The 15,499-nt window shown below is 37.2% G+C and overlaps 1 protein-coding gene across 4 annotated transcripts in view; it reads left to right on the forward strand.

Annotated features, from left to right (window-relative positions):
• Nucleotides 1–15,499, forward strand: part of HELZ (helicase with zinc finger) — a 91,498-nt gene that overhangs the window by 57,467 nt on the left and 18,532 nt on the right. For all 4 annotated transcript variants that reach the window (XM_027808244.2, XM_055727399.1, XM_055727407.1 and 1 more), the window contains 6 exons: nucleotides 326–444; nucleotides 2,248–2,393; nucleotides 4,946–5,093; nucleotides 7,997–8,180; nucleotides 9,133–9,361; nucleotides 13,559–13,763. In XM_027808244.2, the coding sequence (XP_027664045.2) occupies nucleotides 326–444; nucleotides 2,248–2,393; nucleotides 4,946–5,093; nucleotides 7,997–8,180; nucleotides 9,133–9,361; nucleotides 13,559–13,763 (1,031 nt within the window). The remainder of the gene's footprint in view (nucleotides 1–325; nucleotides 445–2,247; nucleotides 2,394–4,945; nucleotides 5,094–7,996; nucleotides 8,181–9,132; nucleotides 9,362–13,558; nucleotides 13,764–15,499) is intronic.

Here is a 15,499-nt window from a genome sequence, read left to right on the forward strand (position 1 = left end):
GGTTTGCCAAGAGACAGTTCCTCTTGGTATAAGGAAAGCTCAGATAAGTTTAACTTGACATGTATCAGCAGAAGGAGGCAGATCTGTGGGCTACTGCTGATGTCACTAGCAGTGAGTTCACCACTGTTGGCCATTTGGGTTTGAAAATTGTTTGTGTGGTTTCTAGTAGTTGCTAGAAATTAATTTGTGTAAGCCATACTGAATTTTTTCTGGTTTTGGTTGCTACCAGAATACAGAACTTTCAGTACAAATTCTTGTATTGTTATCACTTTTTATTTTATCATATTTCAAGTTTAATTTATTTGCTGATCTCTCTGTTTCACAGGGTTTTTTACACACATTCTGTTAGATGAAGCTGCGCAAGCTATGGAGTGTGAAACTATTATGCCTCTAGCATTAGCTAATAAAAACACAAGAATTGTCTTGGCTGGAGACCATATGCAAGTAAGAGCTATATAATTTTTGCATGTAAAGTGTGTATATATAATATTTGTATTTATGTATTTCAGTTATTTACCTGCTCCAAATTTCTGTGGTATATGAATACCTCATAATATCTAATGTAGACTCGTAGTATTTCTGCTAAGCGAGAATATGCTGTTGTCCCCATCTTAAGTAAGGGAACTGAGGCAAAAAGCACATGAGTTGTCCAAGTTTCATAGGAAATCTGCGATAGAACAGACTTGGGCCTGCTCAACCACTGAACTATATGCAGATAAAATTTCATTTTGATGAGGGACACGCATAAATTCTACTGGTCATATAATAGAGGGGGAAGCCAAGGAAAATTTAAGGGATGTTATATGCATAAGATATGGAGTATCAGGGTAGGAGTTTCTTCTGCTTTTTATGACTGGTGTTCCTTGTTGCTTTTTGAAAGAATTGAAGAATACAGAGAATGTGTATGATGATTTAGACAACTTTTCTATTTTTATTAGAAGCCACATAATCTGGTAAGGATTTGAACAAGTCAGAAATAGGAAACTGAAACTAACCAGTACCTTTATGTTACTGTGACGTGTCTAGCAATTGCTTGGTTTAAAGAGTTTAGAAGAGTTTCAAGTGCTGGTTATGCATGTAACTTTACAGCCTTGTAGGCACGAGAAATCATGCTTGGACACGTCAACTTTACTTGCTTTGTTGATTTAGGCCAGATGTTATTTGTTTTTACAGATTTGCTTTTAATTCTCTTGACATTTCACAATAGCACTAGAGCGGATGTTTGCTTTGGTATAGTACTAAACGTAGTGCGGCCACCTATGATTTAATACTGCTGGATCACTTCAAGTCAGGATAATAGTAATCCCAAGGACTGAGATGGTGCTTTTTAAATACAGAACTCAAAAGCGCTTTTTAGGAGATGGGAGGCTCCTAAATTCTAAATTCGGGCTAGATCTCATCAGCCCAGCAGGATGGCTGGAGTCTTGGCTCGGGCTACACAAGTAAAGAGCTGTTCTATAGCTCAGGTTCTTACAGAAGCTGTTCTATGAGGTATCAAGTATTGACTTTTCTAAAGTTCATATTTATCTGAATTGAAAATAGAACTTAGAATCTGAATCAGATTCGGAATGACAGAAGAGGTTGGCTTAATTTCTACATTTTAAAATTTTATTTTAAAAATCTTTTTTCATCCTCTTGGGCTCTGTTTTTCCTGCTGTAGTAGATGACGGCTTTGTTGTTAAACAAGCCCACTATTATTTTAATGTAACAGTAACTAGGTCACTTGGGTTTCAGTTTTTCAAATGACTTTCTATTTAACTTTTTTGAATTGTGTTACAAATTCCTGTATTTTCTGATTTGTACTACTTTTGGTAGTAACTGTAAAGTGATTGTCAGAGTAGTGGTGTAACGTCATTCAAAACACAGGTTTGGGAGTGGTTTTTGGTTGTAGTTTTTTGGTGGGTTTTTTTTTGTTTTTGTTTTTTTTTTTTGTTAAACAGCTCTCTGCTTTGAGTTATTCATCTTGGCAAGCCACAAAGAAAAGCTCAGGTATAAGGGTTCTTCTCTCCTCTATACATAGTTACTGAATGTTTTATTATTCCTTTAAGAGCATGCTGGTCTCTTGCCACTTTTGCAGTAGAAATGGGCATTTCTGTGGAATAGCCATGGTATATTCTTCCAGCTATGAATGTACAGTAAAAGTAAGGTTTCATTTTTGTTGTGATGCAAAATACGTATGTTGGGAGCATGACATTCCAAGTCCACATATTTAGTTACATTTTCTTTGTATGTGTGTGTCTATTACAGCTCAGTCCTTTTGTCTACAGTGAATTTGCCAGGGAAAGAAACCTTCATGTTTCATTGCTTGATCGGCTCTATGAGCACTACCCCGCAGAATTTCCATGCAGGATCTTGCTGTGTGAGAACTATCGCTCCCATGAAGCTATCATCAAGTAGGTGTGAACTTTTTCACTGTATCATGTGCTGCTTTGACTGGTGTGAGTGAACAAAAACGACTCTTCAGCCAAGCACAGCTGAATGAAGAGAGAAGCGCTGTGTGTTTCTGTAATGAAATCGTAGTTGTTTCCAAAGTTAATTAGTACAGTAATTCTTTGTTACTAAGTTGAAATTCAGTGTCCTAAAACAGATGCCAGGGGTTCAGTTAGGTGTATGACAGACCTCTCCATCAGGTGGGGGTGCTTTGGCTGCAAGATTGGCACAGTAAGCCAAAGAAGAGCTAACTTTCCCTTTTTAACCATTATCCAGTACATTATATAGGGTCTGTGTTTGTTTAAACTGTTTCAGAGTTTTAGAATTACTAGGGTGGATTATCTTGGAATAGTAAGCTATGTGCAATGTAAGGAACGTGTGGATGTACAGCTACGAACAGATAAAAAATAGGTCAAGTTTTGGGCATGCTTCTGTTCTGTTGTCTTCTTTTATTACTTCTTGTAAGACACATTAATCAGTAGGTTTGCATTTTTATGGTATGATAAACTAATGGCTGCTAGTGTAATGAACTCATCCATGAGCAGTGCTGGAAAGAATCAGTGCAGTCATGGGGAAAAATGCTAAAGTTTAAATTCTAGCTCGGATATGTACTGAGGAATGTTATGTTGGTATCCCGTCATACTAATTAGGTTATCACTGTGTTCAAAGCAATAGCAGAAGTATTTAAGCGCTCTGGGGAATCAGAAGTGAGAATGTAACATATTTTGTTATACAGCTTGATCTGTCTTCATTTTACAGACCTTGTAATTATAGACTGAGTGATGCTAAATTTCTTACATGTTTCTTGAAATTGTAAGTTTGAAATGAGAGAGAATCTCAATAGCAAGAGATCGTTTCAGCTTTTGGTTAGAGATCACTTCCATGAAGTTTGACTCAGAAAAATCATGAAAATTCACTTCAGCAGTTGGAGTTCAGGCAGTACATTCCTAGAAGGATCCACTGTGTTGAGCACTGAGACAGGAATTGCAGAAATACCGCTGGGGCTACTCATCTGTCTAGTGAAAGTCCAGTGTGCCCAGTTGCACTAGAAAGTGTTGCTGTGTGAAGTGGAACCTGCGAAATACTCTGATGGTGGTCCATTTAGGATATTGTCTCAAGTCTACTTTTTTTTTTTTTTTTTAATAATGTGGAATTTCCCCTGACAAATGGGACCACGGCATTTAAGACAGAAGTAAGTTTAGGAGGGTGGTTCGTGGTGGGCTCATTGAGCATACCTACCTAACTGAAGTAGAGACCACAAGAAATGAAGGAAAGAACAAGCCATTAGTTTAGCCTGACTTTGGAGCGGTGATTGGAAAAAACAGTCCTTGTAGAAAGGGTGTTTTATTGTTTAATGAGAACTCAGTACTAAGAATTAATTTGCGGAAGAAATCGTTTGTTTTGCTCATTGGCAGCTGTGGAGTGCTGCAACTCAGTCCACAGAAAAGATGTGTATTCCTCAGGATTGTTGAGCGTAAGCCGGTTCTGGTCAATAGTGGGCTGCAGTTTGATGGTGATTTGGTAGCAGACTGATTTCTTTAGCTTCTCCACGACCAGTTATTTACATCTTGAGCTACAATAGTTGTAAGCCGGGAAGAACTAGGTGGGCGCATGCCTGCACGGTCTCCCGCTTTTGTCACCTTCATGTCAGGCTGTATTCGTGTTACTGCATTCACAGAGTTGGACCTGAAGAACATTAAGGTCAGAGGCTAAGCATTCAAAAGTTAGATTATACCAGAATTCACTAATTAATGAAAACCAGTACATTGGTTTAACGCTATTGCGCATGCAAATAGTATACAGTACTTACAGTACTACCAATAGTAACCTGCAGTCTCTGCTTGCTGTTTTTTTGTCTCGTTCGATTCAGTTTGTCTTCTTCCCTCCTGCTTTTCCCCGTGAAAGTAGTTCTTGCCTCATTTCTTTTTCATTTCAAGCCAGCTTCTGTAATGCCTGCTGCCAGCAGAGGAAGCATGTTCTCGTCGTGTTTCTGATGACTGGCAACACAGATTGGGCTGGAGCAGAAGTCACAGAGGAAAAGCTGGCTTGAAAGCTGAACGCTTGGCCTGCCTTGTGCTCAGCAGGCGCGAAATCTTTAGTAAATTTATCTTCCAAGTTCAATGGCTCTTAAATGACGTAAGCAGGCTCATTGTCCAGCCAGCCTGAGCAATAACCAGTGCCAGACAGCAAGTGTTCCTTATGCCCAGCTTCAAGTCACCAGAACTTCTGAGTGAAACATTAGTGAGAATGTTAGTAACTTTGAGCTTTAGATTAGAAGAAAATACTGCCTTTGTAGACAAAGTGTTGAAAAAACATATTTTTAGTGCCTTCTGCTCGTCTGCAGTATGGAAATAGCAGTTCAGAGAAATCACTTGAACATGCCAAGTAGTAATCAGTGGTTCGATGTTCCTTATGAAGTATTTTGTGATTGCATATTTTATCAGTGAGATTTGCATATTTTATCAGTGAACTCATATGTAGACTCCACATTTTATTCTGTTTTGCCTTGTTACAGTTATACATCCGAACTTTTCTATGAAGGTAAATTGATGGCAAGTGGAAAGCAGCCAGCACACAAAGATTTCTACCCTTTGACTTTCTTCACAGCACGTGGAGAAGATGTGCAAGAAAAAAATAGTACAGCTTTTTACAATAATGCAGAGGTAACTCTTCTTTGGCTTTATTCTTGATGGTTTTCTTAAAGCTCCCCTCCCCCCAAATTTATTGGTTTCTGCTCAGTGTAGGTGGAAGATGTAACCTGTCCTCTACTAGGGAGGGGAACATGGACTTTGCTGAACATGAAGGAGTGAATATTGCAATTGTAGTAAACATTTCCACTAATTTATTTTATTTTTTTCTTTGCAAATTATATGCTGCATATAGTTCTCTTGGGCTCATTCTTCAGGTTGTCTTTCTGATGGTTTCTGTGACATTCTGATGGATGTATCTTAGCAACTGAGAGTAACTGCAATTTGAAGTAAAACTTAGATTTCTTTGACTGTTGTAGAAATGTTCCCACTCAGTCCTCTGGAGTAACATTTCATATTTGCTGTAATATGTTTAGGATCAGTGTCTAACTGATCATGTGCAGATGAGATATTTTTTTTTTTGTAGGTGACAGCTTAAGCTTGTTCTCAGTATGTTTGTTTCACAGAGGTTTATTTGTATTCTTCAAAAATTACTTTCATTCTCATTCCTTCCCTTGAGTTAAACCCTCCCCCCCAGCCCAAACCAAACAAAAACACATGCACACACCCCCCGATGCCCCTGTCCACACCAGACACACACCCCCATCCCAGCTTGGTAATACTTTTTATAGCAGAAGATGCCTTTTTCCAGTCACCTTGAGTTAGGGGAGGGTTGACCCAGCTCCCTTCTGCCCGCCCCCACCGAAAAGATGTCTTAAGAAATATCCTTGACATTTAAAGAAAAACAAAGACATAGCAGTCATTATTTTTTTTTAAACTTAGAGGAATTTTAACTGAAGTTAGGATGCAGTTAACCAGCAGTATTTATTATGAAGCACTGCAGAGCTGCCTGTTTCCCCTTGTTGATCATTGTGCAGTTCATCTGGTGCACAGTTTTTAACCTTTTTGTTGTTATGCTGCACTCGTTATGCATTCTTTGATATATTAAAAGATCTACTTAAGTTAGCAGATCCAATGACTCCTGGACACATGACTGAAAAAAAACTGAAGGCACCTGACTACTTTCATTAATCTACTTGAATTGCTTTGCCATTTAAAAAAAAGTTGTATAAACCTAAAAATATCTTCAGTGGCCAAGTAACTGTCTGAAAACTGTGAGTCATTAGTAGCTACAGGCAGAAATGAAGGACAACAGCTGCTTAAATACCAACATGAAAAACTGAAATTCAGATGATGAGAGAGATTTTTGCTTTTGACCCTTAATGGACTTTTGCATTGGGGCATCTTATGGTTCATTGGTGCCTGTATTAAGTATTAATCTGGAAAATACACTTTCCATTTTTGGCTTTAATTCTAAAATTTTCCTATATGGTGTTAATTCTAAATACATATCCAGCAGCTATATGCTTTCAGAGAAGCTTGCCGAAATACCTGCAAAAGATCTTTTTTTGTGCTTTGGTTTTCATAGACAGCAAAGTTTTTTCCAGTATCCTTTGTCAGTAGAACTAGCTTTTAAATACAAGAATTTATGTTGCAAAATGTTATATTCAGGATTTTCTCAGAAACAGCCACCTGTTTTCCATACTTTCTGAAAACGTGAAACTATAAAAAAGAAACTGTGACTTTTTAAGGATTAATAGATTTTTTATTTATTTGCTTCCTCCTGATTTTTTTTTAAATTCTTGAGCTTTTCAATACACTGTTCCAGTTCAGATACATTTTTTAAAAATATACACTTAAATGAGAATGTCTGTCATGTAAGTAGATCTTAGATGCTAAGAAGTCAGCATAAACCAACAGACTCTTAGCAGTTAGGAACTACTATGCTTTATAGTATTGTACATACCCATTGTGATTCGTATCCCTCCTCACGTTCCTGAAACGTCCATAAAAATCCCTAGAATTCCCGCTTACCGATTCAAAAAAGAGATACTATAAAAGTTGGAAGCATTCCGTTTATTTTTCACACCCCCTTTCTGCAGCCAAAGATAACTGGGTGAGCAGGGAAGAGAAGAAAGTTAGGAATGCTTGAGGTTCTTGTCGGAAAGACTATCTGCCTGGGTTCCATGAAGGGGCTGAGCTTGCATTGTGATGCTGTAGGAAAACTGCGTTCATCAATTATCATGCTTTATATAGCTGGATAAATATTTATTAAATGACATATTGACAGTTTTTGAATGACATGGTGAATGCAAATGTAAAAAAAAGGGGGAACTACAAACCTTTTCTGAATTTATTCAGAAGTACCTTCTGTAGCGCGGTATCAGTTTGGTGTGTTGAAACAGAAGCTGCTGTGCCTGGTGCTTTTTTGGCAGGAGGTAACTTTGAGCCTGTCTCCTCACAGGAGGAGGTTTTCGGGTTTTATTACTCGTTAGTCCTCTCAGGTGGCACGCTTAATAGTATTTTATAGAGATGAGCTAGCAGTTGATGGATAATCTGAAACTCCTCATGGTATCCTTTGGAATGGAACTGATTCTGCTCTGGAGTCATCAAATTCTAATATGACATATATAAAATCCAGAATAAAAATAAAATAATCCTATTTAGGCAGTATATTTACTTCGGAAATTAAATAAACTATGGTAAGAAATGTCCTACTGTGCTTGACATTTTCATAAGAGCATAAGCATGAAAATTAAGGTTATTGATATAATTTCCCTGCTTGTACTTGAAAGGTGACATTTCTGTGAGCAAAGTTTTATATTAAGATTGAAAAAAGGTACTGTATGGTAAATACATTGTTTTAATACATGATATTTTAGAGTATCACTATGAAATGCAAGAGTATTTTTGCTTCTTCAGTAAAACTATGTAATACTCTGTCACGTAAACGTTTTAGAGCTTTAAAAGTCAAATTCGCTTATCAAAGAATGATCTTCGGTGGAGCATACTTTTAAGAATTCTGACTTTCTTTTAAGGTGTTTGAGGTAGTAGAGCGTGTTGAAGAATTAAGAAGAAAATGGCCTGTTGCCTGGGGCAAATTGGATGATGGCAGTATAGGTGTCGTAACACCTTATGCTGATCAAGTGTTCAGAATTCGGGCTGAACTTCGGAAAAAAAGACTGTCTGATGTCAGTGTAGAGAGAGTGCTAAACGTTCAGGGTAAGTAAGAGTTACATGTCTCAAAGATATGCTAAGGAAGTGAAAAGTGTGACTGGTGAAGTTAAGTAAGACTTACTGAAATAATCTTAAAACGATTGGAACAAAAGGAGAGCTGTGATGTAGTCCATAAAAAACGAGGTATCAAAATCAAATTGGCAACTGTGCTGATTATATGTTGCTCCAACATTGGATACCAAAGCAATAAACTTTATTTATTTATCTTTTTTCAAAATTAAGTTCAAGCTTACTTAAAAAAATGAATTGATTTAATGAAAAATTGAAAATGTGAAAACTGCTGGATTTTTATGATGAGTTCCAAGTAAAAATGTAACAAGGCTTTAGCCTTGAAATGTTTTACTGATTTTTGCATTTGTGGAATAGACTGTAAAAAGGAATCCATGAATTTAGGTATGTGATCCTGGAATCACATTGATAACAAGAATTTTGTGTAGGTGTAGCCTGTTGCTAGGTTGCAGTTTTAGTAATAAACAAAGGAAGATAATAAAGTAGCTGAGTGACAGTGAGTGGTGTGTTCTATCATGGTAGGTACTTGTATATTTGGGAAATTTTGAAATATGATACAAGAATGTCCAGAACTTTTTTTTTTTTTTTTTTTTAAGGTAGAATAAATAAATCCATCCAAGATCTGTTATCAGCTGACTGGCAACATTGTAAAGATAGCTAGCATTCCAGAAAGTTCTGGAGTGATTAATATCAAGATGAAAAATAAGTTTTTTAAAGAGAAAATATTCTTGTAATAGAATGTGCTATTTATAGTGCATCTTTTAAAATTTTTAAATCTTATTATTCTTGCATAAAGCTATTCATGTGAAGGGTAGCTTCTTCAGAATATCTAGGTGTGAAATCTGGCTGGCAAGTGCAGTGGTCTGATGGTGTTACCAGCAGAAATAGCTACAATTATCTCAGACCTTTGTTTTTTGTTTCCTTTTAGGAAAACAGTTCAGAGTTTTGTTTCTCAGCACAGTACGAACACGGCACACATGCAAACATAAGCAAACACCAATTAAAAGGAAAGAGCAGTTACTGGAGGATTCAACAGAAGACTTGGATTATGGGTTTCTGTCTAATTACAAACTGCTGAACACTGCCATTACAAGAGCACAGTCCTTGGTGGCTGTGGTGGGAGATCCTATTGCTTTATGTTCCATTGGAAGATGCAGGTACTTCATATATGTTTCGTAGTTAATCAAGGCTAAGGATGATAGAAAATGTGTTTATCTGTGACTGATGGATTTAATAAAAAAGATGGATTTTCTTTCAGGTGCCAAATAAGACACAGCATATTTAAACCCTTAAAATAACTGTATAATGAAATTAAAATTCCATACAAATACCACGAAGATGGCAAAGTGTTAGTTGTGTTCCCAGCTCCTGCAGAGGCTTGAATCTGCAGGCGTGATTTCAGCTTGCCCAACGCGTGCTGCTGAAGCTCACCCCTCGGGCAGAGCAGGCAGGTGTAGCCCCGTGCAGACTGAGGAGCGTTGTCGTACGCCGCGGTGGCTCCTGCGGTGCCATCTGCCAGGTCACCGTGGAGCTGGAAGCATGCAGTTGTGCAAGGGCCACCCTGTCCCCCGATTAGTAAGTCTTGCTCACAGGGAAGAGAGGGGACATTTTGTTTTCAATGATAGTGAAGAAAACCACTCCAGACGAGAGGCAGAGCGTTTTAGTATCCTCTGTGGGTGGACAAGTCTGGCTTTTTTTGTTGCTTTTTTGGGTTTGGTTTGTTCTGGTTTTACCTTCTTATCCAGAGTCACCACATGTAACAGCCTACAGAGAAAAAGTGTGAGATATCCACCACCTGGTCGTTGATAAACTGTCTTTTAATGTATTTATAGTTGCTCTAGTTTTTACTTGACAGTAACAATTGAAGAAGCTTCATTTTATTTTCTAGTGGTTTTGTTAATATGCCTGTTATAATTTTATTATTTTATCTATAAATAAAAGTAATATATAATTTGGAATTAAAAATTGTGACGTAATGTAGTATTGTGAAGTTGAATATTATGGCAGTTGTATGAGAGTAGAAGACTTGAAAACCATTATTTGTGTTTTTATGTGTCTTCATGATATTAGGGAAAAACTCATTAAGATTTGAGTGAATTTACTTTTTATAGACCTAAATGAAGAAATGTGAAAAATGCTAAGAGATGTAAACACTGATGTTAAGGATACCAAGTTGTTGGTCTTCAAAGGTTTCTTCTTTGATGGAAGAGCTGAAATTTTGGGATGATCAGAGATAAACCCTGAGGCTTATTTCTTGAAGAGAGGAAATGCTGCACTGACTACATTATTAAAATAAAGCTAAAAATATGTGTTAGTTGTTTTATCTATGTTGTGTTCTACTTTCCTGAGCAGTATTCGTCTACTGTATTGAAAATGGATGCGGTTTTCAAAGATTAGGATTGAAAACCCAAATGGAAACCAAACTTTTGATATGAAATGTGACCTGAATTCAACCACATACCTGCTGGGGACGTCACAAGCATCCATACATTAACACAGTGATTGGCTCTAAACTGCTAATAACTTCTTATTAAAAGAGAAGTAATGGCTGTGGTTTTATTTTACTTTTCCCATTACCTGCCTGGTTTTCTTTTTAGACACGATCTGGTTTATGTAACTGATGAGAAGGAGCTCTGTGCCTCCCGAGCACTTGATCCATAAATGATGTCTGTTACAGTCTGCTGGTAACAGTCTCTAGTCCATCATGATGCTTACGCTGCAGAGATTCATGACTAGCTGTAGAGGTTGCCGTGCTGTGCTGACGGAGGTTTCTCTTACCACTTGTTCGGAAATTACTCTGAGTTGATAAATTTTGCTTCTTTTCCCTACGTTGGGGTTCAGGATGTGCGGTGTTGCCTAAGTCAGAGAGTTAGTTAATCCCTAGTTAGTCTAACTAGGACCATTATTGGTTCTCTAACCATTTGTTTAAATACAGCTTTTGTTGGAGAACGATCATGCATTGTACTCTGAATCCCAACGGGGAAGATAACCTCCTGAATTTTGAGTGTTGAGGCTTTAAATTAGATACTCAAGGGGGACCCAGTTTTCAAATGTGGGAGCTCAGCAGTTTCTCCAAGTATGGCTCCTTCAACGTATCTGAAATAGGGCATGCAAAAACTTGTTAAAATCAAAGTATAGGCTATCAGCATGGTACATGAGTTAGTCTTGGCAGTTAGGGATTGAGTTTGCTTTTCGAAGAACAGCAGCTTTATATATGTATAGCTGCTCAAAATTATAAACCCAAAAGATAATTAAGAAACAAGGAGCAGTGGAGCTTTATTAAGATGTATCTCAAGCTTTCGCTTTAATACACCATTGTCTTGTTTCACTGAATAATTGAACGTTCACCCTTTGAAATAGTGCTGGAGGGGCTCAGGCATGCTGCTGGAAAGATGGTTCTTTTTTAGTACAACAGGAGTACAGAAGTCTGAAAGAAGTGACATTTCGTTAGGAAAAACAGACCTCAAAAAAGTTTAGAGAGTACTTGAATTTTATAAATATTCTAATACCTGTCAAAATGAGTCAAGGCTCTGTAATGATAGTTGTAGAGAGCTTTGTGAAGTATGCCCAGGGTAATCATTACATTTCTGTGTGTTGCAATCGGACTAGACAGGGCTGTTTTGGCAGACACTCACTTTAAACTCCAGAGCACACTGTAAAACAGAGGCAGCGGTATTTTATTCTCTGTTCTTACACCCCAGTACAAGTGTTCCACGTGTAGAGAGACTGCTTGGGGCATTTTAAGCAAAAGTGGATAGGTCTCAGTGGATTTGTGGTACTTGGCAGTGGGTTTGGTGACTGAATTGATTAATCAGAGGGAGTTCCGTCATTAAAGCATCCCAGCGAAGTATTTCATTTTGGTTTTTAATCCTTGCTTAAAACCTTGCAAGTTACATTTGCCTTACAGGGAAATGCAGAAAAAGGGCCATCTTGTATTCTGAATTTTAAAAGAGCATTTCTTCCCTCTATAAAATCACAACAGAAGATGGGCTTTTAGGGAAAACTATTTTGAATTCTTAAATACATCAGTAACATTACAGTATTCTTGCAGGAGAGGCACTTACTCTTTTTCACAAGCCAGGTACTCAGCAAAATGTGACACTGCTGTTAAAATTAGCATGTAGCAATCTCATTTTACAGGTTTTGGGGAAATAACAGTATAACAGTGCTTGCTTATAGGCCAGACCTTATTACTGAGGTCTCTCTCTCTATATATATATAGATATATACTCTATATATATCTGTATATATCTATATATATAGATATAGACTCTATATAACTAGAGTGAGTTATAGTCAAGTCCACCTTTAAGATCATTGTCTTTTTAATACTCTTTTAAAATAATTTTCATTACACTTGATTTTTTGAAAGAGAACAACTCGATCAGGTGTTTGGTTTTCTTTTTAAGTGACATCTTCAGATCTTATTTAAATAGCTTTTAGGCTTAAGTAACTTCACCTAAAAATTCCCTTGACGTTAAAAAAAAATAAATTGCAAGTCTAAAATTTTTGTGTAGATCTGGCTGGATATTGAAAACGTAAAGGCTTTTTTTGTAAGCAATAGAAAGACACGTCATGAGAAAGCAGAAGATGGGTAGGAGTTCTCTTCTATTACATGGTTTAAATAACCCCTCCACCCTCCAAAAAGTTGGATACAGAATTTTTCTAGAGGTCACGTGTCATCTGATGGTTGTCTTTCTGGCTTGACACACCTTCTACATTTTAAAGGAGTATCTAACACACGGTGAAATAGGTGCTTTTGTTTTCCACCAGAGGATCTCAACGGCCCTCTAGATGCTCCTCTGACATTTTCATGTGACTCTGAAGTGTTTCCCAAGAGTAGTTTTGAGGGTATATCTTGACTCTGGTATTTGTGACACTGGAATTGAATGACCTATTTAAATTCGTAGAATCTTTTGGGCATGTTCTGGGACTGACAATCTATATAATCCCTGTGACTCTTTGAGCTTTATTAAATTCCATAAATCACATGCTTTCCAGAATTCTAAGCATTTTATTCACTGTGTTTTATTTTCTAGGAAAAAATTCCAAGTCAGACCTGTCTGTGACCATATTTAAATGTGATATACACATGGTATTTAAATGTGATACACAGTGCTGTGATCTGATATGTGTGGACAGACCCATATGTCCATTTTAAGTGACTGGGGAGCTTTGCATTATGCTGTGGGGTTCAGATGCGTGGATCAGGTTGCAGGATGGCTGGCTTGGTGTGTAAAATGAGCATACATGAAAAATAAAAATGCCACACAGTTATATTAAATCTATTTTAATTTTAACAACACCCATCGAGTCTTACTCCTTTTTATTGTTTCTAAAAATTGTTTCCATAGGAAATTTTGGGAAAGGTTTATTGCCCTATGTCACGAGAATGAAAGTCTCCATGGTATCACATTTGAACAGATCAAAGCTCAGCTGGAAGCTTTGGAGTTAAAGAAAACTTATGTGTTGAACCCACTGGCTCCAGAGTTTATCCCCCGAGCTCTTCGGCACCAACATTCAGCGAATGCCACCAAACAGCAGCAGTCGCCACCGAAGGTAAGGTTTTACTGATGATGAATTTTGTCAGGAGGTGGAAGTGAATGTAGAAATGCCTTTTGAGAAATGATATAAAAAGGTTTATGGAACAAGTTGTTTGTTTTAAAATGGCATCAATGCAGTCAGCTATGAATGCAAATTCCAGAGGGATCCTCGGCATTTTCAAGTGAAAGCTCTAGGCTTGTATTATAATACAGTATTTAGCAACGTAGCTCGGGGTTGTCCAAGCCTTGTTTCCTTACTGAAAGATAAACCTTGGGTCACTCTGTTCATTGACTGTGTTGCACCGACTCTGATGAATTTCAGCCATGGATCTTGGCCTCAGTATTTAGATAAGGCAAATGAAAGCTTCTGGACAAGAGGCAATCCCTGTCCCGAGCAGCTTGTGCTCTGACTGTACCCCAAAAACCAGCGGGTTGATGTAGCAGTGGCAAGAAGTACAAGGAAGCAACAAAGTAATAAATAGCAATTTGGTTTGATCTAAAAATCACATTTAAAATTCAGGGGTTTCTGTTATGTAAGATAGTTGTGTGATTTAATTAATAATACTTTATAAACCAGTGTATCACGTAGATTAGCTCACTGATAATGTCCTTCAGAAGACCAGATCTCATTAGCATCAAGAGAGCAGAGAGATGAAATTGCCGCTCAGTGGTAATTTTACTAGTTGTTTTTATAAAAGTAGGTAAAGAAGTGATACAAATACATCGCTTCCTTAAGGTGATAGAGAATAAGACTAAATTTTGGAGCTTTTTTGGGGGGTGATATATTAGTAATTAATTCAGTTTTCATAGTTCTTTGTAGTTTATTTCAAACCCATTTGAGTTATAATTTAATTAAATTGTGTTTAGAGACGCAAATAAAATGCAGGTTGTTAGCTTTGTGATGAATTCTGCTGTACAAGAAGGAAGAAACATGCATGTTTTCCATGGCTTTGCATTTTTGCTGCTGGCTTTATCATTTAAATGAAATTTTTACAACAGGCTTTTTAACAGTACAAAAAGGAAAGCCTTCCCTTTGGCAGTCCTTCCCAAAAGAGAGTTTGTAAGTGAGAACATTTGGTTTCTTCATCAAGATTGCATTACTTTCTGAAACAAACACCAGATTTCTAAAGCATCTAGTCATGTGTCAAAACACTAGGCGTACAGAAAACTGTGAATTAAAAAATCATTGTCTTTAAAAATCATTGCTGCACTCTGATTTTTCATGAGTGCTTTGGTCTTGAACACATTTTCTTTAATAATAGAACATCACTCTCCATACTTTTGTTTCCTAAACCGAAAGAAGAGTGTTTGAAAATGCAGGTATGGTACATTTAAAAAAAAAAAAAAAAAAGGGTGAGGGAAGTCAGAGTCTTGTGACTAGACCATTCTGTTTATTTTTCTTCCAGTTTGTTAGTAAACTGAGCGCTTGTGCTGCAGAAATCAGAAGAGACACCTTCAAACTGCCAGCACTGTCGTTTCAGCTTAAGATCTGAAGTGCTTTAACCACCTAGATCATAATTGTAATAAAATCTCTTCCCTCTGAATACAGTTGACAGCTAGCATGTGCAGAAACAGAAAGCAAGCAGGTAATACTGCAACACACACAGAAGATGTCTGTGATAAGCGATACATTTCCCTTTGCTCAAGCCTTAAAAGCAGATGGTTAGCTTTGCTTATTTTAGACCTCCTAAGTACAATATTTAACATTAAAAGATGAAAGATTAAAAGCCTAGTGCTGGTGTATTTTGTAGC

This window comes from Falco cherrug, chromosome 1 (genome assembly GCF_023634085.1).
Source record: "Falco cherrug isolate bFalChe1 chromosome 1, bFalChe1.pri, whole genome shotgun sequence".
In the NCBI taxonomy this organism is placed as follows: Eukaryota; Metazoa; Chordata; class Aves; order Falconiformes; family Falconidae; genus Falco; species Falco cherrug.